Source organism: Hermetia illucens, chromosome 2, assembly GCF_905115235.1.
Source record: "Hermetia illucens chromosome 2, iHerIll2.2.curated.20191125, whole genome shotgun sequence".
NCBI classification, from domain to species: Eukaryota; Metazoa; Arthropoda; class Insecta; order Diptera; family Stratiomyidae; genus Hermetia; species Hermetia illucens.
The window spans coordinates 99423326-99446445 of NC_051850.1; the positions used below are offsets into that span (position 1 = coordinate 99423326).

General features: G+C 40.1%; 1 protein-coding gene across 4 annotated transcripts in view; it reads left to right on the forward strand.

The window, feature by feature from the left end:
• The window catches only part of LOC119649061 (protein rhomboid), a 429203-nt gene that overhangs the window by 387454 nt on the left and 18629 nt on the right, over nucleotides 1–23120 (forward strand). For all 4 annotated transcript variants that reach the window (XM_038051045.1, XM_038051047.1, XM_038051046.1 and 1 more), the window contains one exon: nucleotides 9446–9676. In XM_038051045.1, the coding sequence (XP_037906973.1) occupies nucleotides 9446–9676 (231 nt within the window). The remainder of the gene's footprint in view (nucleotides 1–9445; nucleotides 9677–23120) is intronic.

Sequence of the window (23120 nt, forward strand, 5' to 3'; positions counted from 1 at the left end):
TCTATAAAAGCAAATTGATGCCGATCAGCGTGATGTTCATAGTGCTGACATAATTGCAACAAAGGCGGCATTGCGCTGTTTATAGGTGTTATATGTCGCTGCTTAGAAGATAAATCTGCGGTCGAAAGTGTTCACTCATTGCCAGTATTTTTTTGTTATTTTGTTTTGATAATAGCTCCATAGTAGATTGTCTCTCGCAATGTCCATAATACTTCAAATCCACTTTCTGCTAATACTAGGGAGATCTCCTGACATATAGCTAATTCGGAATGGACGAAGTTAAAATATGTCCATCCTCACGAGGTATCATTAATAAACGGGGAATGATCCTGGGCAGAAATAAATCTACTTTTTTTAGGTCGAATCTGTTTCTACGTAAGTTTGAATCTAATTAATAACATTATTAAATTACTGCCCAAATTATTATTTTTAAATGTTTAAGAACTTAGGATTTTGTTCTCCTTGAAAAATGGCCTCAATTACACATGAAGCTGCGAAGAAATCTTTAAGATTGGTGATTCTACTTCTTTTTCTTTAAAACCTTATTAAAATCGGTTTACTGTTTACCTATCTGTCTGTCTGTCACACGCATTTTTCTCGGAGATGGTTAGAGCGATGCATACCTAATTTGGTGAAAAGGTGAGAACTGTAAATGCTCACTCATACAGTGAGTTGTATCCTTTTACGTCGAATTTAAGGAGGGGTCCTATACATGCAAAAGGGGGGTGCAAATTATTTTTTCATCAAATATAGCCATGTGGGGTATCTACTGAAAGGTCTCGGTTAGTACTTTCCGAAGCCACTCTTAGTTTCGTCATTTGTTGGAATGATGGGAAGTGCGGGGAATCGAAAGGGCCCATTCGCAGAAACTCCCCAACCGAAAAATCTGAAAAATCAAGAGGCTGTATATGGTGTTTAGGCTGCGAAATACCTTCCATTCCGATATCCTTTCAAATAAAGTTAATTTGTTGGTAGGTAATATAGACTACCGCATAGAGCATGATCTTACCAAATTAGGTCCAAATCGCACTATTACTAACAAAGTTATAATAGGTCAAAGTTATCGCTTCTTTGCAAACTCAAGACTATAAATGTGAATATCACCCGAAAGTGGATACTCTCACATAATATATGCATATATTACGTGCTACGTACTAACAGTTCAAATGCACTCTTTATATAAGAAATGCACAAAACCTTTCATACCTGAAGTTTTCGGTTTCCCAACTTGCTATCATATTGTTCCTGTTCACACATTTGTTTATTATAGGGCATATAACTACCCTTCTTTCATTCACTAGGAGAGATCTCAGATTTCCAGGATTTACTAAACAATGAAAGTAACAGTTCTGCAAACAAAGCAGGAGCTGCGATAGGCAATCGCGTCGAGATACTGTTAAGCACAGCAATCTTACCCTTTTTGAATGTATTGATGGCCAACATGGTTACATACTTTTGTTCGAAGAGCAGATTTCACCCCAAGAGGTAGAACTTCATCAGATGTTATACGATTCAGAACCTTGGTGGAATGTGCCTCCACCTGTTAAGCTGCTCATTGTTGTCCATGAGGGGTCGACTGTTAACATCTCTTATAGGTTGATCGAAAATTTGTGACTACTTGCAAGGTTTTTTGTGTTGATGTCTACGGTAACGTGGCCAATAATATGACTTACGCTAGAGAAGAGAGCACTTTTGGTGATTGCCAAGGCTCATCAATATTCTCCGACGGGCAGTTCCAGATGTCTGCCATTCGGTTGGTAAGGTAGTTTTCCCACTGTCGTTTTCCGAATAAAAATGTTTAGCCGCATGTTTAGCTTGAGGTTGAAAAACGTTAGATACTGTCTTCTATTTGTTGTTAAGCCTAAAATTGATAGACCAGTAGCTTACTCCAACTACTAGCTTTGTACTGAAGAAGGGAGTAAGTTGCTCCCGAAATATATATATACATAATAAAATAAAATTGTAGTTTGTAGTAAGTTACTGGTCTATCAATTTGAGGTTGAAGCTCCATAATTCTGCGAGAAGATGCGGATGTTGAGGAACTTTCTCATACTCCAAGATCCAATCATAAGTCGTTGGCGAAAGCAAAAGTTGATAGACGAAAAATCAGTCCGATTCCGAGGCGTGATGACCGAAGTGTAAGAAATTTCGAAAATTGCAGATTGCTAAAGAGCTGTCACTGTTTGGGTGGCACACGATGAAAACCTGGAAAGTTTTCTTAAGTTTTACTTCTGGTTCTATGATGGTAATGTTTTCGGAGACGGTCAAAGGGTAGTATGGGCCCCAGGGCGAAACATGGATTGGTACCCACAATGGAGCATAGAACCTGCGAAACACCTGCTGAACCAACACCAACAGCTCTACTACCAAACCCTATCTCCACCTACACGTGGTGATCGCTGGGAGTTCTTTCTTTATGAAAAACTGCAGACGGAGAAAAATGAAGGCGAGTCTCCGCGCCTTAAAACGGCAACGACAACGGATTAACGATTTGCGCATTTTCTCATGGAACGTGCGCTCCCTGTACAGATCGAATGCTGATGAGCAGCTAGCTGATACCCTGTCCCAATATAGGGCTGATGTAACAGCGTTGTAAGAGACTGGTTTCCTGGAGAAGAGCCACTACACCATATATTGTAGCCATCCAGTAAACCATGTGCTCGAAGTAGGTTCCTTAGTCAGCCAAAAAATGAAACCTGCTGTTATCGGCTTTGAAAATATAAGCGAAAGGCTATGCACATTGCGTTTTCGAAGCAAAATTTTGAAATATAAGCCTCATTAACGTCCACACCCCTACAGAGGAGGTTGCAGTGTCGGAGAAGGATACCATCTACGAGGCAGTTGAGAGGACCCTTGAAGCCTGTCCCAAGTATGATATATACTTGGAGATTTCAAGTCAAGTAGGGAAGGCGCCCGTATTCAGGCGATACGTTGGCTCCCATAGCTTACATAGGGATACCAATGATAACGGACTGCGGATTATTCAGCTAGCAGTATCGCACGAAGTAGTTAGTTGGAAGTACCTGGTTTGCACGGAAAGCGGCCCATAAACATACGTGGGCTTCTCCAGACGGGACCACTTTCAACTAAATTGACCACGAGCTGATTGAATGCCGCCACCTCTCAGCCTTTATGAATGTCAAAACATATAGGGGGGCCAATATAGACTCGGACCATTATCTCGTTGGCATGGTGCTCCGTGTTCGAATTACGACACCACCTACAGTCCTTTCTGACAATCAGGTGAGAGTGAATACTGAAGCCATTCACAACACAGTCCTCCGCAATAACGATAAGGGCGAAATGGATGCCGCAATAACCGCAGTCAACAGAGATCCTGGAGATGAAACATCAACAAATGATCTTCACAATCACCTGAAGAACGTTATCACTGATACGGCCACGTAGATATTTGGTCCCAACCGCAAAAAAAGTCGGAACGGCTGGTTTGACGATGAATGTAAGGTAGCATCGGAACGGAAGTATGCCGCATACCGAGTAATGTTGTTCTCAAAGAACGCGGGCACGCGCAGAGACGTATCACGAACTCCGTCGAGCGGAGAAGCGACTTCACAGACGGAAAAAGATGGCCTGGGATAACCAAAAGGTCTGTGAATTGGAAAAGGACAGAGAGCAACCGCACCAGGCGCGGAAATTTTACCAAGTTAGCAGGATGAAGCCTTATACACCTCGATGCTCATCCTTCCGAGACAAAGAGGAAAGATCTAATTTCCGACAGAATGGGCATATTGGAGCGATGGGTTGAGTACTTTGATGAGCTGCTGAACAACTGGGGGTTCCGCCAACTGAAACGACGGACAAATACTGCCACCACCAAATTTAGGAGAAGCAGTCCGTGTAATTCATCAGCTAAAAAATCATAAGTCGCCAGGAGCCGATGGAATTACAGCCGAATTAGTTAAATATGGAAGCGACCAGTTACACCAAGTGGTTCATCAACTTGTGCTCAAGGTATGGGAAAACGAATCAATGCCTGACGATTGGCAACGAGGCTTTATCTGTCTCATACATAAAAAGAGAGATATCACACAGTGCAGCAATTATAGAGATGTCACGTTTCTGTATCAAATATAAGATATTCTCCGCTATCTTGCTAGGCTGGATAGCCCCATATGCCCACAATATCGTTGGTCCATGCCGAAGAGACTTCACTCCAGTCAAATCAGCAACAGATCAGATTTTCTCTGTGCGGCAAGTGATGGAAAAACTGTTGGAATATGGCACCAGTTGCACCATCTGTTTAAATCCGCCTATAATAGCATAGCCAGGGTAAAACTGTACACGGCTATGAGAGAATTCGGTATCGCAGCGAAATTGATAAGACTGACTAGGCTGACCCTGACCAATGTGCGAGGCCAGATAAAAGCAGCAGTACCACTCTCAACAACATTCAACATCAACAACGGTCTACGACAAGGGGATGCCCTATCATGCGTCATCTTTAACCTGGCCCTCGAGAGAGTGATCGGTGATGCTGAGGTAAATGCAAGAGGTACGATCCTCTTTAAGTCCACCCAACTACTGGCCTATGCTGGCGATATCAACATCATGGGAAAAACCACCCGAGACGTCGTCATCCAGGTCGAGCAGGCGGGCATTGAGGCGAGATCTTGGGCTGCACATCAATGAAAGCCAAACAAAATATACGGTGGCAACGTCAGCGCCGAAAACCAACCAACCAGCCACATCAAACGGCACTGGTCAAACGCGAATAATAAAGATAGGAGACTACAACCGTTGAGATCGTTGATAATTTCTCCTATCTGGGGTCGAAAATCACAACCGATAACAGCTACGATGATGAAATTCGGGCACGGTTGTTGGCAGCCAATATAGCCTATTTCAGCTTACAAAAGCTGTTTCGCTCGAAACGTGTCACCATAGAGTCAAGGCTCTTACTGTACAAGGCAATGATCTTGCTGTCCTCATGTATTCCTTGGATTCTTACCAAGAAGAATTGCGAACCCTTGGCCGCGTTCGAGAGAAGAATCCTACGAAGAATTTTTGGCCTCCTACATGAGGATGGACGATTCCGTAGCCTACATAACGACGAAATCTATAAGCGATACCATGACCGTCAGGTTGGGGATAAAATCCGGCTCAAAAGGTTACGGTGGGCGGGTCACTTAATCCGTATGGATGAGGATGATCCCACCCGGAAAGTCTATAAGGGCAATATCTATGGTAGAAAAAGAAGACGAGGCAGACTCTGCCTGAGATGGAGTGATGGTGTAGGTCAGGACGCTAGACAGCTTTTAGGGACATCGAATTGGTGGACCTCAGCGCAAAACCGGGGTGGTTGGAGTTCCTTATTAAGGCAGGCCTAAACCGGATGCCGGTTGTTGCGCCGTTGATGGTGATGAATCTTGAATTCAAGTAAACGTTTTAAATTGACTTAGGCTTAATTTAAAGTTTTTCTTATTGAACTTTTCCCGGAAGGTTAGAAAATTATAGTTATGAAAGTTTTGATCTACATCTAATGCAAATAAATTTTATTTATTTTCCTGAATTATGATATGACGTCATTAAACAAAAGCAATGTCTGATATGCTGCTAACAGAAAGCAGGATTTCTACAGCTGCGTCTTCATGTTGCGCAAAAACGCTGTGCAAAAACTACGAAGTTTCTAACGCAGCAGCAACAAAGTGATACTAAAAGGGATGGAACCCGGAGTAGATTTATAAACAAGTCGGGAAACCGGAAGCTAGACGCTTCAGGCATGAAAGGTTTTGTGTATTTCTTTTATAAAGAGATTTGAGTGTGCATTTGTCCCATTAGCATGTAGCACGTAAAATATGCATATATTATGTGAAAATAGCCACTTTCAAGTGATATTGACATTCATAGTCGTGAATTTGCAGAGGAGCGACAGTTTTGACCTAGTATAACTTTGTTAGTAATAGTGCGATTTTCACCAAATTTTGCAGGATCATGTTCTGTACTATAGCCTACATTGCTCCAATGTTGTGACTCTAGGGTGAACTTAAGGGGGGTTTTCCTGTCAATTACTGCAAATTATAGTAATATACTCTTATTAACTTTATTTGAACAGGTATGGGTATGGAGGGTATTTCGGAGCCTAGGCACCATATAGTGGCAGCCCCCTGATTTTTTTTTCTGAGAATGGGTTCGTTAAAAAAATGACCACTTTCAACCCCCCGCACTCCCCACCTTTTCAACAAAAGTCAAAACTAAGACCGGCTTGGAAAAATACTAATCGAGACCTTTAATTCGATACCCCACATGACTATATTTAATGAAAAAAAAATCTTCACCCCCCTTTTGCATGTATGGGGACCCTCCCTTAAATTCGTCGTAAAAGGATGTGACTCACTATATGCGTGAGCGTTCGCAGTTTCCACTTTTCTACCAAATTTGGTGTCAATCACTATAACCGTCTCCGAGAAAAATGCGTGTGACGGACAGACAGACAGACAGACAGTAAACCGGTTTTGTGTTTACACAAAACCCTAAAAATGAAGGTTTGCAGATGGCAAATATGTAACAATATATATCATGATGAACTTCCTCATCGAGTCGAATTCGAGGTTGATGGGCCAAACTTAAGAAGGGGAAACTGAATTCAATGAGTAACATATGCTATCAACTCCACGGAGGAATTGTTGTAGAAGTGTTTCGTAAAAAATGGCTGTGTCCAATATTAGAATTGTCAAGAATTTGGTCTAGAAAAATAAACTGCGTTCAACGGTGCGTTTGTGTTATTTGTGGGCATCTACACACTTCAGCCATCAAGAAGAAAAATGCGGCTGCATAGTATAATTCCACCGAAGACGGTAACAAACCCTTTTGAGAAAAGAGAGACGAGTTACTATACATAGTGTCCGTGTAACACCGAGATGCCTCAAGGAGTATTCGGACCTTATTGATAGTATTGGCCGTTAGTTTATGGCATTTTTATCGGCGAGGATTTGTTTGAAAACAAAACCTTAATATCGGTTCACTGTCTATCTGTCACATGCACTTTTCTCAGAAACGGTTACACCTGTTGCTGCTCGTCGAACTTAAGCGGAGGAGGTAAGGGTCCTCATATACGTAAAAGAGGATTGTGGGGGTCCGAAACGAGTCGATTATTTGAAGGACTCGTTCTCAGAACGATATCTGCTCAATTAAAGTTAGTAGCAGTATATTATTATATTTTGAAAATTTACAGCGAACCTCCCTTAAATTCATCATGGATCTATAAAATTGCAGTTATATAGGGTTTAGTTTGGAGCGGCATACTGGGAAGTTTGGCGGAAGTCTTACTTTTATTAACATAGTTATGGTAGGTCGAAAATATCTCAGTTGCATCAAATTACTACCCCCCTAAAAGATAAAATGTTAGTACCACGTCGAACTGAATATCGGGTATATGCAACTTATATATAATACTTACATACGACCTACTAAAGGAACTAGCGTGTGCCCAAACGCTTCTACATAAAAAAATCAATACCTGAAGCGCCGTGCTTCTGATTTGTTTAAGGATGCGAAACGAACTGGCTGGGAGGTGTTAGCCTACCCGCCACATTCACCAGACACTGCCCCATCAGACTACAATTTGTTTTAGTCGGCTAATAACTGGCGTTTCGAGTCTGCAGCAAGTTTTTGTTTCCAGAGGTCGAAATCCCCTCAGGGTTTGAGTGTGGCATATTTACCCACTAAAACCACGTCACGCCAAGCGAGCGAATGAGGTTTAGCCATTCAGCAATTGCAAATTTAAGTTTCGTTTTTATTGGGAAAATACCCTGTGGTCAACCCCATCACTTCGGTTGGCTTCGCTGAGAAACTGGCTGCTCCTCAGTAGCTTATACCATTAGGCATCCTTTATCCTGCACTGCGGTTGTGGTTCATGCTGCCGATGTGCCGACACATTAGCGGGCCGTTCTGTTAGTAAGTCATTTGAATTTACTCAATTTAGTCATCTCGTTATACTAGAGACATCAGTCAATTTTCGGATTTCGTTATTTTCATATGATCATAGCCAGTCGCAATGTTTAATTGCTTGGTCTTTGATGACTACTCTAAATAGTTACACTTTCAGGTCCTTATACAGATCCTCATTACGAATGAAGCATTTTCCATTTCTTGGTCCATTGTACACATTTGGCAATAGCTGCTTCTGGTAGTGTTGGTAAGGACAGCAGTGTCGTCCGCAGATGTCGCTATTTTGGCTTCTTCGCGGCAAGGTATATCATACGTATACAAAAGAAACAGTGCTGGGCCCAAGAGCCTGCTTGCGGTACACCAGCTGCAGTTTTTTTCCAGTTCAGAGTATATGATTTCGAAGAATTCTTCTGTGGTCCTTATGCAATTTATACATTCGACCTTGATGTCATACCTTATCAAACACCTGGGCGACATGGAGAAAAATGGTTGAGCACACTTGCTTTTTTCCTAGTGTATCTGATAGGGATTCGTGTTCCTGTATACCTGTTGGATTGCGGAATGCTTTTCGAGTAAACCGCATTGGTGAGGTAGAACATGGTTTCGATACACAATGATTTGCACCAGTGTTTTAAAGAGAAGCCTTTCAAATAGCTTGACCGTAGTAGGGAGTAGCGATGCTGATCGATATGATTGGACTTTACTTGGTGCCTTCCCTGGTTTGGAGACCATTATAACTTCCGCTACTTTCAATTGTCGAGGAACGTATTCTAAACTGAAAGCTGCGTTAATTATTTGTAATAATTTGATAAGATCCTTTTCTGGCAATTATTTCAGTATTTTCCCTGTAATAAGTTCATAGCCAGGAGCTGTCTTAGGATGCACATTTGTTTCAATTTTTGTCTTCAGCTTATTAAGTTTTACATGGTATATTGGGCAATCAACGGCTTTTCTGGCTGGGGTTATGCATGTAGACGCTAGATTTTTAGATACTTCGTGAAGAGATCCGCCTTAACCTGTGCACAACCGAATGAACAGCCATTTTTACACATCTAATAGTTACTTTCAATTCAACATCTTTTCTTCCTAGTCTGGTTGTAGAATGCTCCGTATCTTCTGCCATTTCTTTTTTTTCAATGTTGCATCCGATACCGAGGATCATTCAGATGTTTTTCTGTAAAATATTGTTCTTGTATAATTTCCAACAGGATCCTCTAAGGCAACCACTACCTTAGCCGTTGGAAAGGAGCGCCCTTATATACGCAAGAGGCGATGCTACTTTCCTTGGTACTTGGTACGGAACGTCTTTGAACTCTGAACTAGTTTGACGGATTGCTTCGCCTCTACTAACATTATGCCATATCGATGTTACAAAAACCTTGGTTTCTTAGCCTTTTTCTCTCATTTTATTTTTAAGCAAAGGATTACCTTTTTTCCTTCTCTGAAGACATTATGTAGTTTGAATTATTCTGTCTATTGTTCTCATTCATAAATTAATACTAAATTATTGTTAATACGTCACTATTTTTTCTTTCAGATGAGTGGGAAACGTACTCGGAGTTTTAAATGTGCCGTCCATCATCGTGATCGCGAAGTTTGTAGCGAAAATGATTTTCATATTATGCTAGAGGAGCCACCATTTTTCAAGAAAATGGTACAAGCTATCGCCATCGAAATATTGCCCGAAGAGCGAGATCGCAAATATTATGCCGACAAATATTCGTGCTGTCCACCTCCACTTTTTATCATTTTTATGACATTCATTGAGGTGAGTACAATAAAGAAAGTTTCAGTTTAAATTTAAAAGTTTTTTTTCAAAAGTAAAAAGTAAAAGTAAAAGAAAATGTTTTCATGAAATTTTGTTAACCACAAAAACACTTACTTATCCTCCAAATACAAGCGTGCCATGAATGCTCCTTTATTAAGGATATTTAACAATATTCAATTGGCGTTGAAAACTAGTCTAAAAAGATACTGGGAGAAAAATACACGATTTGCATTTTCAACTGCATTTCAACAGAATAGGAATTTATTCGTATCTTTGAGTGCATCAAGATACAGAATCTTGGACCGGAGGTCATCTAAGTTAGTGCCTTTTGTGTTAGTTGAAGTGATGGAAACCAAAAATAAGATACAAACACCAAGGAGCGGCTGTTTGTATTTCAAAGATAAACTTTCATCAATTCTTGCAGTGGCTGCAAAAAACTGCTGTACACACGAACATCTTTTGGTCTTCTATAGTTTGACCTTGTTGTGAATATTAAACAGTTTGCTTGCAGTTAATGAAAGGATGAAAAGTCAATATTGTCTTGAAAGTCTTCTTATAAACTATGTCAATCCAGCAGAAGCGCATTGCTTTGTACAATCTAAACTTCTGAAGATTTGCATGTTTACGGGAAAATGCGCTTCCTATTTTGTCGAGCTATAAATTTTCTGCTGGCCAGTGAAAATGTGTTTGACTTAAACCGTTGAACATGGAGCACAACAACTGCAAGGAACAAGGACCAGGCATTGTCGATGTATGGACGTGCACAAGGAAGCAAGAATATGATATGTACAGCATTCTGTGGCACGTATCTGGGATATGTTATTGAACATTTGAGAAAAGCATTTCATGTAATATGCAGCTAACAAATGAAAAGAAGAAGATTCTGTAGTTGTTCTCCCAACATAAAATATATAAATAAATGTGCATTAAAAATGAAGCTTTTACCGGATATGTGATTATTTATCATTTCTTTGAATAGTTCTCAATTGTACAATGCGCAGACTGTGGTTCTGGTAACCTCCATATTTGCTCGAAGCTGTTTTCAAAGTTTTGTTTTTAGTTCTTCCATCAAGATCATCATCTGAGGGTCTTGGGTTGCGTTATTCTTTAGTCAGTACCTCTGTTATTACCATTTAAAAAAACCCTTATTTATAACGAAATATGGTGGCCAGTGACATTGAATTAATCATTGTTTGTGTTCGATGAGCAAATGGGAAGTGGGAAGTGGATCATTCAAAGTATTAGACCTATCGTCACATCACTCGATTCCTATTCCCTGCCTCTGGACGATTTTTTAAAAGTCATTATATGGCAAATGCACACTGTTGCAATTTTAACATCTTTTTTTGGTTTTTTAACTTTAGGAAAACCCTATCACATCAGATTCTCTACTCAATTATAATTAAATTAAGAAAAAGTTAACTCAGTTACGCAAACGGATCTCAAAACTAATTGAAAACTGGGAGTTTGGGGCTTTATGTATGAAAAGTTTCGTGGGTTTTTTATGTAAAAATATTTGGGTGCTCGTAATATAAGGAGTAGTAAACTCACGTGCAACAGACAATTCTTAACTACTACCATCTTATTAATAATATTAGGTTTTCCAAGATGATGCTACAATGGTCTATATTACAACAAATATACACTCGTAGATAAATGTGATTATAAACCTTATTTGAGTAGAAGTCAGAATAGGGTTAATTTGTAGAGGCAGAGATGTGACACAGACGCAATCATGGTTTTCTGGATTTTCCATCTAGGTGGTTTCTAAAAATGGCCCTGTAATTTAAGTGAGCGATTTGTAATACTGTTTATCACTCATTTTGCAACTGGCAACTTTCCTGAGAAGAATGGTAGTAATAGACAGACGGGCAGGTAATTTAAGGGGTTATATACAGTTGTAGTGGGTGATATGACGATATTTTCCCGATTTTTTTGGCAACTTAGTAAATGCTTATTAAAAAGCAGTTAGCAGGATCAATCAATACATATTATGAGGTACTTTTAGATTTTTTTCTTATGAAAAAAAAAGTGTCGATTTTGTGTGTTCGTCTTTCGAAAGGATAATTTCGAAAGTTTGAATTCAACCTTGGCGACTATTAACTGGGATCTTATCCTTATTCCTTCAACATGCGATCAATACTTCGACACCATTTATACCATACTCATTAACTTGCTTCTTTGTTACGTCGGTTCCTTTCCCAAGTCCTTGCGTACTTACCTCCTCCCCGTACTTTGCGATTATTAATCCTCGGTGTGCAACCCCTGTCCCTCCCCCGAATTGGTGTAGCCTACCCCATATCTGCTGCAAAAACCCTCCTGAACTCTTCCTGAGTTGAATATTTCATTGGCAACCTTGACGCCAGTGGTAGTCGCGATCCTGACAGTTTACCTAACGTCTTTATGCTGAAAATCAATAATATATTTTCCTTCTGCTGTGCATAAATTTTACTAAAAAAACTTGTGGGAAGACACATACACATACAAAAGTGGTGACCATATGCGGCCGAAAAGTATCGCAAAGTGTGTTCCAAAATCCTGCATGCAATAGGTGACTGTAAAATGTCGCTTCAATGCCCAAATGTCTGAATTTTCGGCAGGAACTGCCCATCATCTACATACATTTTCTTAAGGGCTCTAATTCAGTGGCTATATTGGGCAATTCGGCACGGGACATCTTGGCCGTTGCGTCTAGCACGTAACGGAATAAAACTCAAAACTACCATCGCTGCTTTCTTGTTAGTCCCCGAAAAGAAAACCATATAAAGCAAATTGATGCCAGCAAAACCGAATATTAGACTCGGACAACGCGATTGATATGAAGAAACAACTAGGAAGAAATGCTCTTTCCCTAAGGGTGGTTTAACATTGCCCCATGATATTTCCATTTGCGCTGTGTGCTAAATCTGAGGTTGGGATTATAATTTTGAAGCCGCAAACTCCTGCTGCTGTCGTAAGAGGAAGGGAGCAGGATCCAGCCAAGCCAGATCTTCGGAGCCCATAGCATTCACGAAGGGTGCATGTGTGTGTGTTTGAGGCGGGGAAGAGGCAAAACCTTTGAGCACTCGGACTCTAGTGGTCCATTGTACTAGACGGGGGTCTAAAGGAGAATTCCTATTCTGAACATATGCCCAGCTAATGAATTTTGGCCAGTCAGAATGTCCAGAACTTTTATGCAAGTCCTCCTGCTTTTTGACAGGATAATGCAGTATATTTGTTTGGTTCTGACAGGAAACGTTTGATGTGTTTAGCAGCATTATGGCTCAGCCATCTGCCATTATGGGAAGCTTTTTCCCAGTTTTTGACTGACTGACATCCCAATTGCTGGTTCTGGTGCTGTCACGCGTGAAATTGAACCCTCCTTTGCTAAAGCAGTCGAGATTTCATTTCTAATTTGGCGGCTTCCTCTTTCTCTCCACAGCTTTGGCAATGCGAATTGCAGAGTATGAGAAGATTTTATATCTCGGCTGATTTTATCCGCGGTAAATACCGATTTGATAATCTCACCAGATTAGCGCTGCATAACCTCCAAGCAAGATTTTCACTCACATTCCTCTTCGCTGGCGGAGATGTTCGTCTGAACTAGTAGCTCTAGGGTCTTAGCAGAAGATTCCGACCACAACTCTTTAAGAAATGGGTTCCTATGTTCTTTAGTCAGAATCTTACTGAGTCTTGCTGATTCGTTGGTGCATTCAATGTTCTGACAATAATGCAACCAGGACGGCGTCTTGGCAGTCTTGATGAGGGACTGGTACCTCTTCAGGTAGTCCTTGTATGGCTGCCAGTGTTTGTATCTGTAGCAGATATTGGGGGCCTCCCTAAGTCACCTTCCTGCGATTGGACAGATCTCTGTTCCAAAACGGAGGCAATGTCTACTTTCTGCACGAGACTTTCAAGGCGATTTTGAAAGTCTTTTCCGGGGTTGCGACCTATGACTATCGTACTAATAGTGCCAATTTGTGTACCGAAGACTTTGGTTCTTAACAGCTTAAAAAAAATTTCTGCAATCGATCCTCCTGGGGTCTCTGAAAGGGTTGGAAGGGAAGTGGGGAAAGGTCGATTGGAGGCCTCCGCAGCGAGATTTAGACTGAAAAGTATCCAATTGCGATCTGAGGGGATTTCTGGTCAATCAGTCCATTGTCGGTTGGTAAGGTGATATGAAGGGTCCCAATTGCCAGTTTTCCGAGTTGGGAAGGTCGAAAGTTGCTGTATTACCCATTGCACCGTGATAGGATTTTTTTTTTCAAGAATAAAGTCAAAGAGTGATTGACTTTCTTCGTTGATTTCCAAGCTGCTTTAAAGCATATGCCTTACATTGGCATTGCAGCTTATTAAAAGGTTGGCCTTCTTCGCTATGATGGTGGCGATAGTACTGTTAACCTGAAACCGACGATTTCGGGGGTTCCCCAAAAAGAAGAGTTGACAAGAATATCCACAACTGCAAGCAGCAAAGAAGCAGAGATACACTAGAGTTCTACTGAAGAGCTCTCATCGCAGCAAAGGAGGCCTACCTGCTAATAAGCTGCGATGCCAGTGTAAGGCATATGTTGTGGAGCAGCTCGGAAATTAACGAAAGAAGTTAATCAAGGGCTGCCTGAAGAGGTACCAGGCCATCCATTATTTCTTAAAGTCGGAAGATTTCTGTATAGATACTTCTGCTTAGACACTAGAGCTACTAGCTCAGGCGGAATTCTCCGCCAGCGAATGTGAGTGAAAGCCTTGTGCTTTTATTTGTTGAGTCCATATCTTGGTCCCAGGAGTAATCCACTTTCGCTTGCTCGAACGCCAGGGTAAGGTTTTTGCTTCAAAGTGAAGTTGCTCAAGGTATTCAGAGTTCGCATACTGGAGGTCAAGCTCCCCGTTGACCACACAACCCTCAGCATATGTGGCTTAAGGTTTTGTTAGCACCTCCTGCAATGCAGGAAGCCGTCCTTCATCTCCGTAATACTATTTTATGTCCGATAGTTAAAGAGTGGAAGTGTCGTGGTATTGTCATTTCCAGCTTACACATTTGCACTTCTTACTTATTTGAACTTTTAGACTGCGCGGTATTTGTGGACCACTGAAGAGATATATCAAAATATAAACGAATGTATACCCAGTATAGCAAAGGGATTTAGAGAGAGAGAGAGAAAGCCAACAAGAGCTTGACCGAGATCAAGTCGAATGAAACATTTTTTAACAACAACAGGGCGGGTAGAGACGCTTAGAAACTTGCGAACTCGATGGTTGACTTTGTAGAGCCAGTGTTGTGTTGTGCCGGGTCATGTACTCACGGCTTAGATATAGATAAGGGACATTTTTCTAAGGAAATCAACCTCAAATGCTTCCTTGTTAAGGTAAGTATTACACATATTGTGGATATCGATTAAACGGAAAAACAATAATTGGACAGTGTTATGCGTTATCACAATAGTTGATCGCATAAATCAAGAGTAAGTTCTCATTTGAAAAGGAAAAGATTTTCCATTATCGATTTCAATGGCCCAAATCATGGAATTAAAGCTTGAATTTATACAACATCCACCGTGCTCATCGGATTTGCTTCATTTGGCTTTCTGACCCTTTTTAAGGTTTTGTGTGAAACAAAACCTTATTAGAATCGAGACGGTGTCTGTCTGTCCGTCTGTCTGTCTGGCTGTCTGTCACACCCGATTTATTCGGAAACGGCTGGACCGATTGTCACGAAAATTGGTGAGAGTATGGAATCTGGTGTTCCCTTTACATGCAGTAAGTGGTGCCATCTTGTGTTAAGTTTAAGGGGGGGCTCCTCATACATGTGAATGGAGGGTGCAAATTTTTTTTCACAGAATGTAGCCATGTGGGGTATCAAATGAAAGGTCTCAATTAGTACTTTTCGAAACTGGTGCAATATTTGATATTGGGTGAAACATAGAGGAGTGAGTGCTCAAAATATGACCCCCAAAATGTGTAACAGGTCTCGTTCTCAGAACTTATCCAACCGAAAAATCTGAAAAAAATCACAGTGGCGCATCTCTACGAAATCTAGGCCTCAAAATATATCCGGTTCCGACATCTGCACAAATAAAGTTAATAATAGTATATTTCCACATTTTAGAAATTTACCCGGCACCCCCCTTATGTTCATCCTAGAAGTACAAAATTTGGCATGCGTATAATGAATTTGGTCAGGTTTGAAGAAAATCCAATTATTATTAACAAAGTTATAGGAGGTGAAACTTTACAATTTTTTGTGAATTTCGTGCACTCTACAACCTGCATGACGTCATCATCACATGTCAATTCGAACGAAGTAAGTTCGTATGAATTGGGTGGAAAAGAATTATTTTGTTTTAGTTTTTTTAGTTATTTGCCAGCCAGACATGTGTGCATGTAGGTATATAATATATGCGTGCTAATGAACTTTGCGGGTAGTGCCTAATTCAAATAGATATAAGAAGTAAATCGGAAATATGAGTACGATCAATTTATATACGTGCATATATGCGTACAGTATTCGGAAATAGGCAGTTTGTTTGTTTAGGGTGTATCTATGGCTGTAATATGTACGTATGTCTCGTAGTTTGGAAAAATATGAAGGATTATGTTGGATTTGTAGCTATATACCGATAGAAAAATGTGCGTTGAAATTTCTTACATAAGATGAATACAAAACCTTTATATCCGAAAACGACTCTCTCGCAGCGCACCAGTACAATGCAACCCCCATTACCAAGACGGCCAACACTCAGAACTATAGAGTTGTGGAATGCCACTTCATCCAGGTTGCGTTAACGCGTGAAGCAATTTCATTACGCAGTTCTCCATTGGCAGATAACATTGACTCGAGATATTTAAATCGCTGAGTTCTGACAATGGCAGTAACTTGCCTCTCGAGATATTTAAATCGCTCAGTTCTGGCAATGGCAGTAACTTGCTCAGAACTGAGCGATTTAAATATCTCGGGTCAATGCTATCAGCCAATGGAGAACTACGTTATGCTTCTCACATAGGGAAACACAAAACCTTTTATACCTGAAGCGTCAAGTCCGGTTTCCCGACTTGTTTTAATTTTGAAGTTAAACAAATTCTTCCGGCAAAGGATTATGATGAACGAGGAGATCATCGCCAACTTTTACTTTTGAAACTGCTTAAAAAAGTCAAGATGATTAGTTTCACTATTTTTTCTAAAGACTTTTTGAACGACCTCCATATTATGTCTAATATGTCAGTGGGTACATAATTTCAGTGTTTCATGTGTGAACTTTGCGACTTCCCTGTTACACAGTCGCAAACTCATAAAAGAAATCAGGCCAGTCTAAAAATTGAGCCTATATTGGACCAAATTCGAAACACACTTTGTAAGGTTCTACATCATCCTCATCTCCAGTGAATCCTCTCTGATTAAATTTGTTAACACCTGACGTAATATGGCCATTGGAGTTCTAGGGTTCTTCAAGTTGGGGAAACATATTCAAAGGTATTTAAAGAGAGACCCTATAAGAAACGTGTTAGCCAATCATCTTAGTGTACTGCCCATTCTTTTTCCTTCTAGGGAAATAGGATGATTGGTTACACTTTTATCGCTTCAACTAAGTGTTGTATTTCGTTTTTGCAACAACCAGGAACCGGATGCCTTTGTCTGTCATCATATTTCATTAATCAGAGCTTTCCATACTAAAAACACAAGGCCAAATCTGAAAAGCCAATTTATCTCAAACATTTTTTCCGATCAACAAAGACAAGCGGAACCTACGTTACGCGGAAAATAATAATTTTCCCGCGAATGTGTCTCAAAACTACGTTATACGAGTATAGTACAATCAAACGCGACCGCCATGCATCCACCTACTACCTGTGCAAGGCTTCTATTACTGAGCTTCGTCATGCGCATTTCCACATAAATAACAACGGAACCGGGCGACCAAGTGAAAAAAATGCAACTGCATCCGATTTCGATTGTCTGTCGATTTTCCGCTTTTTGCCCACGCGGCAGTTGCCGCTGCTGCAATTCACCCGCGGCCCACAATTACGCAGTCTTTCACGGTTGTCGTCATCCATTCATTCATCTATTCTTCCATTCATACGCGAGTAATTCACCTTTGCACCAAAGCCTCGACTCGGGGCGGCTCATTCAAGTATGCACGGCGTTGCTCGTTGGCGGTAGTGTTATGCGTCGATGAGTCATCGCCACTCGATTTCATTCATGAATTTATGCTGGCCGCGCAGTCGCGATTTACCTGTAAAGGTAAATTAAATTACCTGAGGCACGGCGCGACATGGTATTGCATGAAATTCAAATTCTGGCCGCGTCGCAATGATTGGAATTATGCCATGAATGGGTTACCAGATGATTGATAATGATGGGATGCCAATTTTGGTGGGATGGTGCGAGCTTGCAGATTGGCGCTGGGTACCGGAAAATTTAAAATATTCTACGATATATTCAGTATTCAAAGGAGATGTTGGTTGAGAGTTCCTGCGGACGACATCACGTCATAAAGTGAAATATAAAAGTGTTCATAAAGCTCCAAGCAGGTTAGCCGCTTTATCCAACTCAATTGAAAATACGCGGGAAAGAAACACTTCCAAATTCCGGCCATAGTTAAATTTAGCTGTTACTTCCTGAAGAATTATAAGCAGACGGTTCCTTGAAATCGTCCATCAAATGTCCCTACAAACCATTTCCGTTTCCTGCCTGGAATGCTCTAGAGGTTTTTTTTATTACATATTCACCATGAGATTTTAAGAACTTATAGCGAATGTTGGAAAATGGGTTCAATCGTGTAGAGTGACCAGCATCGCAATCGTTGTTCTTTACGAAGAAATGGTAGCCAACGCAACCAATCGTCTTAATATACTATATTTTGTGCTATCACCAGGGTCTCTTCTTTCAAGCAAGCCGACTAGAACACTTGTCAATCAAGATGAAATTTGTTATTGAACGGTTTAGACGCTACCAAGGATGTGACGCATTGCTTCATTACTTGGCCGGATATAGAAGTGAACAAAGTAGAATTTGCTGAGCGGAACTTAGATTTCTCAAATTTTCAAAATGTTTCTTCATGTATTTTATGATTATTTGCCGATTGCATCCTTTTAAATGCATGTTCTGTTCATCAACTTATCTATTCCTTTTTACGTTGAAAGTCTGTTGGCTTTGTTATCATAGGCACAGTACGTCTACAGAAAATGCTGGAACTTCTAAGAAAGCTACGTGAGAAGATTGCCAATTCTCACGGTACACTCCATTTCATTTCTACTTTCGTATGTAGCTCGCAGCTGTACGTAATGATAATCCGACCCCATTTTCGGTGGGTATTAACTCACTTCTAAGTTGACAATGTTCCAACCCTTAAATGATGCGGCTTACAGAAACGAAATTATTTGTTTTCCCGCAGTTGCTACTCTTCCAGCATGCGGTGTAGTAATTTGCCTTTTATTGCGGATAACGTTCGCAAGAATAATTGTAATTTTCGATTTCTTACATTCATTTCCTAGCCCTCGTAGTCATTGTGTTGTACAGTGTCTTTGGAACGTGGGTAGTAATTTTCTTATGCAAGCAATGCGCTTTTAATCACCGATAAATGATCCTAAACTATGTTGTAGTAGGAGAAAAGGGCCACTATGAATGAATGGTCCAAAATTTGATTGATTTTTAGGAAGTAGCTAGGAAATAAATAAATCAATACTATTAATCTCAACCCATGTGTGATAGATTGTTGTTAAAATCAGCCTGCGCAAATGGTTTGCCATTTTGAGCCCAAGCTGGTGCTACCCTGCAGTGGACCCATCCATCGGGCAAAGTAGTAAAGCATATGTGGTAAGCCTTTCCTCTTGACCTGGTAGAAGGTGTCAAGTAGAATTCCGAGTTATCTCAATTTGAACGAGTAAGTAAATTAGAGCTTTTTTTAATGAAAATGGTTGGAAAATATATTTTACTTGGATATTTATTGGGGTGAAATTCATTTTCAAGGTTTTGTGTAAAACAAAACCTTATTAAAATCGGTTTACTGTCTGTTTGCCTGTCTGTCTGTCATACTCATTTTTCTCAGAGACAGTTATAGCGATTGACACCAAATTTGGTAGAAAGGTGGGAACTGCGAACGCTCACGCATACCGTAAGTTACATCCTTTTACGTCGAATTTAAGGGGGGCGGGGTCCTCATATACGCAAGAGGGGGTGCACATTTTTTTTCATCTAGTAGTCATGTGGGGTATCAAATTAAAGATCTCGGTTAGTACTTTTCAAAGCCGGTCTTAGTTGTGATATTTGTTAGAAAGGAGTGCGGGGGGTTGAAAGTGATCATTTCTTTAAGGGGGACATTCTCAGAAACTTCCCAATCGAAAAATCTGAAAAAATCGGAAGGCTGCCACTATATGGTACCTGGGCTCCGAAATACCTTCTGTACCGATATCTGTTGAAATAAAGTTATTAATAGTATATTACTATAATTTTTAGTAATTGTCTGCAAAACCTCCCTTAAGGTCATCCTAGCACCACGAAATTGCAGTGATGTAGGCTATAATATAGAGCATGATCTCACCAAGTTTGGTGGAAATCGCACTATTATAAACAAGGTTATAATACGTCAAAGTTGTTGCTTCTTTGCAAATTCAAGACTATGAATGTCGATATCGCCTGAAAGTGGACACTCTCGCATAGTATATGCATATATTAAGTGCTACGTACTAAGAAATACATAAAACCATTCGTACTTGAAGCGTGAAGCTTTTGTGGTTTCCTGACTTGTTACAAAATATTCTTAGTAATGATTAGCCTAGTTTAGTAAAAGAATGCCTATTGGATTATAAGAATCCTTCGAATAGAATTACATATGATTTATCTAATCAATTGTGGATAAATTGTTGTTTTAAAAGTTATAGAGTGTACTGTATGGGTGGGGGTGGGGTATCAGATTCCTTTTTCGGTGTTTGAACGTAACAGGCTAAATATCTTCTATTAATGCTGTTCACACAACAGAGGAAGGTATCGAGATACCTTACCATCGCAATTAAAAACAAGTCAAAGATCAGAAGCCTGGTGCTTAACGTATGAACGGTCTTGCGTATTTTCTATGTAAGAATAAATAGTGTAATAGTGGCGTATGCTAGATTCTTCACTTTAGTGTAATACAGATATTCGGAGTCTAAAATTGTAGTAATGTGCACAAAAGCGACAAATTTGACTTATCACCACTTTATTAATAATAGTGCGATTTCCACCAAACTTGTTAATATCATGCTCTATTATTAATTCTGAGGCCGAGTTAGTCGAAGAAATATTCACTTTCAAGTCCCTGCCTTTCCCCTTGCATCAAGTATCACAGGGTTGGAAAGTACTGATCAAAATCTTTTATTTGATAGCCCACATGGCTATATTCATTGATAAAATGCCCAGCCCCCTTTTGCATGTATGGAGACTCCTCCTGAAATTGAATATAGAGCGATGTTACTCGCTGCAGGCGAGGATATCCACATTTCCCACCTATCAATACGTATAACTGCTTCTGAGAAAATGCGTATGAGAGAAGGACCCACAAAACCTTAAAAACCGCCGCCTGCAGTCCAATCCCATGAGTGGAATATCAGCTAAAATGCAAAGTTCTGCAAATTATTACGCTATCTTCGCCAGTCAAATTTCCACTTTTTCGTTAAACTCCGTTCCTTCGGAACGAAAAGTTCACTTCAAGTCACCGCCAATCTGTATAAAAGGCTAACAGCAAGGATCTTGTCAGTGCCTTAAAATACCTTATAGATCATCATTTTTACGTGATTAACCTGAGAAAAAAACACAAAAAAACCAAAGTACAAGTAGCTCAAGAACTACATTACTGTGAAATTGTTAACTGGCGTGAACTCTAGAAAAATAAGTTTTATAGCCATTAGCGAAGTTCACCAACGACATAGTTACGGAACTAAAACCTTGAATTCACCAAAGTAGGAAAAAGCGCAGGGACTCATTCAATCTACGATTCAAATTCTTATTGCTTCGGCCGAACAACCACTCAAGGAAGGCTCTCTCTCTTGCAATGCCTAAAATTTCAAATATTTGGGCGTCCAAAAGTATATTGCAGACTCTCTAGCGTATGTGTAACTTCCCTTCGTCTAGTGAGTGCGACAAAAGTAAAAACCAAAAAAAAGGAAGTGAAGCAATGAGTAAAGGTAATGATAAATCGTAATAATTATCTGAAATTGATCAGCAGGTCGCAGGTCAATCAATCCTCTTAAATCCAACTAACAAAATAGAGTAACGATCTGCGACTTGATCCAACGTCAAACTGAATTATTGTCCAAATTAACACGAACATAAAGCAGCTAAATAGTCCATTGAAATGACACCTTTATTTACAACTATGAAAATGAAATAGAATCATATGTATTTCCTTTCCTTTCCTTCCTTTCCTAATACGTCAGAATTTTACTGCTTCTTCAAAAAAACGGATACTTATTTTCATTTCAATGGGAGACTATAACGCAAAATCATGACATTGAGGATCACGTTTAAAATCTCTGAAGAGTTATTCGGCGATTCTCAACACGGTTTCAACGGTTTCCAGCCTATTGGGCAATTGACCATCGGAAAATTCTTAGCCTGATTAACTTTGCGGTAACGAAAGGTGTAAACCCATGGTCAATTAAAGTAGAAACTGCCAGAGGCCTCTCTTCAGGTCACTCAAAGACTTTTATTACTCTAAACTGCAATCCTCCCTCTACGATCGAATCCAGCAAATTAAATAGCCGGAAATTTAAGTAGGAAAGGATCTAAAATAACTTTCATAATATGTTCTGCTTAAAATAACCAATATAATTAATATTGATAACGCGATACAATATCCGACGCATACTATCAGATGACCCCAGTCATCAACACTCTTACACCTCGGTTTTACGAACAGATTCTTGGCACTTCTAGCAGTTCCACACTCAGGTTTCTTCATGTCAAAATTATAAATCTTCAAAACCAAAAGATCCCTCACTGAAACCAGCAAATAAAAAAACCGGGCTCGGAAGTGAAAATAACTTCTTACTTCAGCAGTGCGAGTAACTGAAATAGATATGAATATTACCATCATATTGCGTGTTGAAACACCTTTCGAAAAGTCGTAGTTTGATGCATGCTGTGCTCAGTTACCTCTGTTAAGGGAAAGTCGCACCGCGTCTTTGAAGAACTATTGTGCCCCAGTTAATATGATACTAACATTCTATAATAATAATAATAATCGTTGGTGCAACAATCCAATTGCATCGGGGCCTTAAAGTGTGTTAGAGTACTTAATTCAAGACCGTAACGGTACACTACAGCATTATAGTACCCTATAGGCGGCAATGTGCTTAGCATTGCGCTTGCCCGAGGTTGTGACCCTGATTTGACTTAGGTACTAGTGAGATTTCAACCGCGATTTTCCGTACGGCAGCCTATAATGCTTTTTTAAAAAGGCAAGGTAGGTGAATGTATTTACACAATGAATGCTAGATTTCC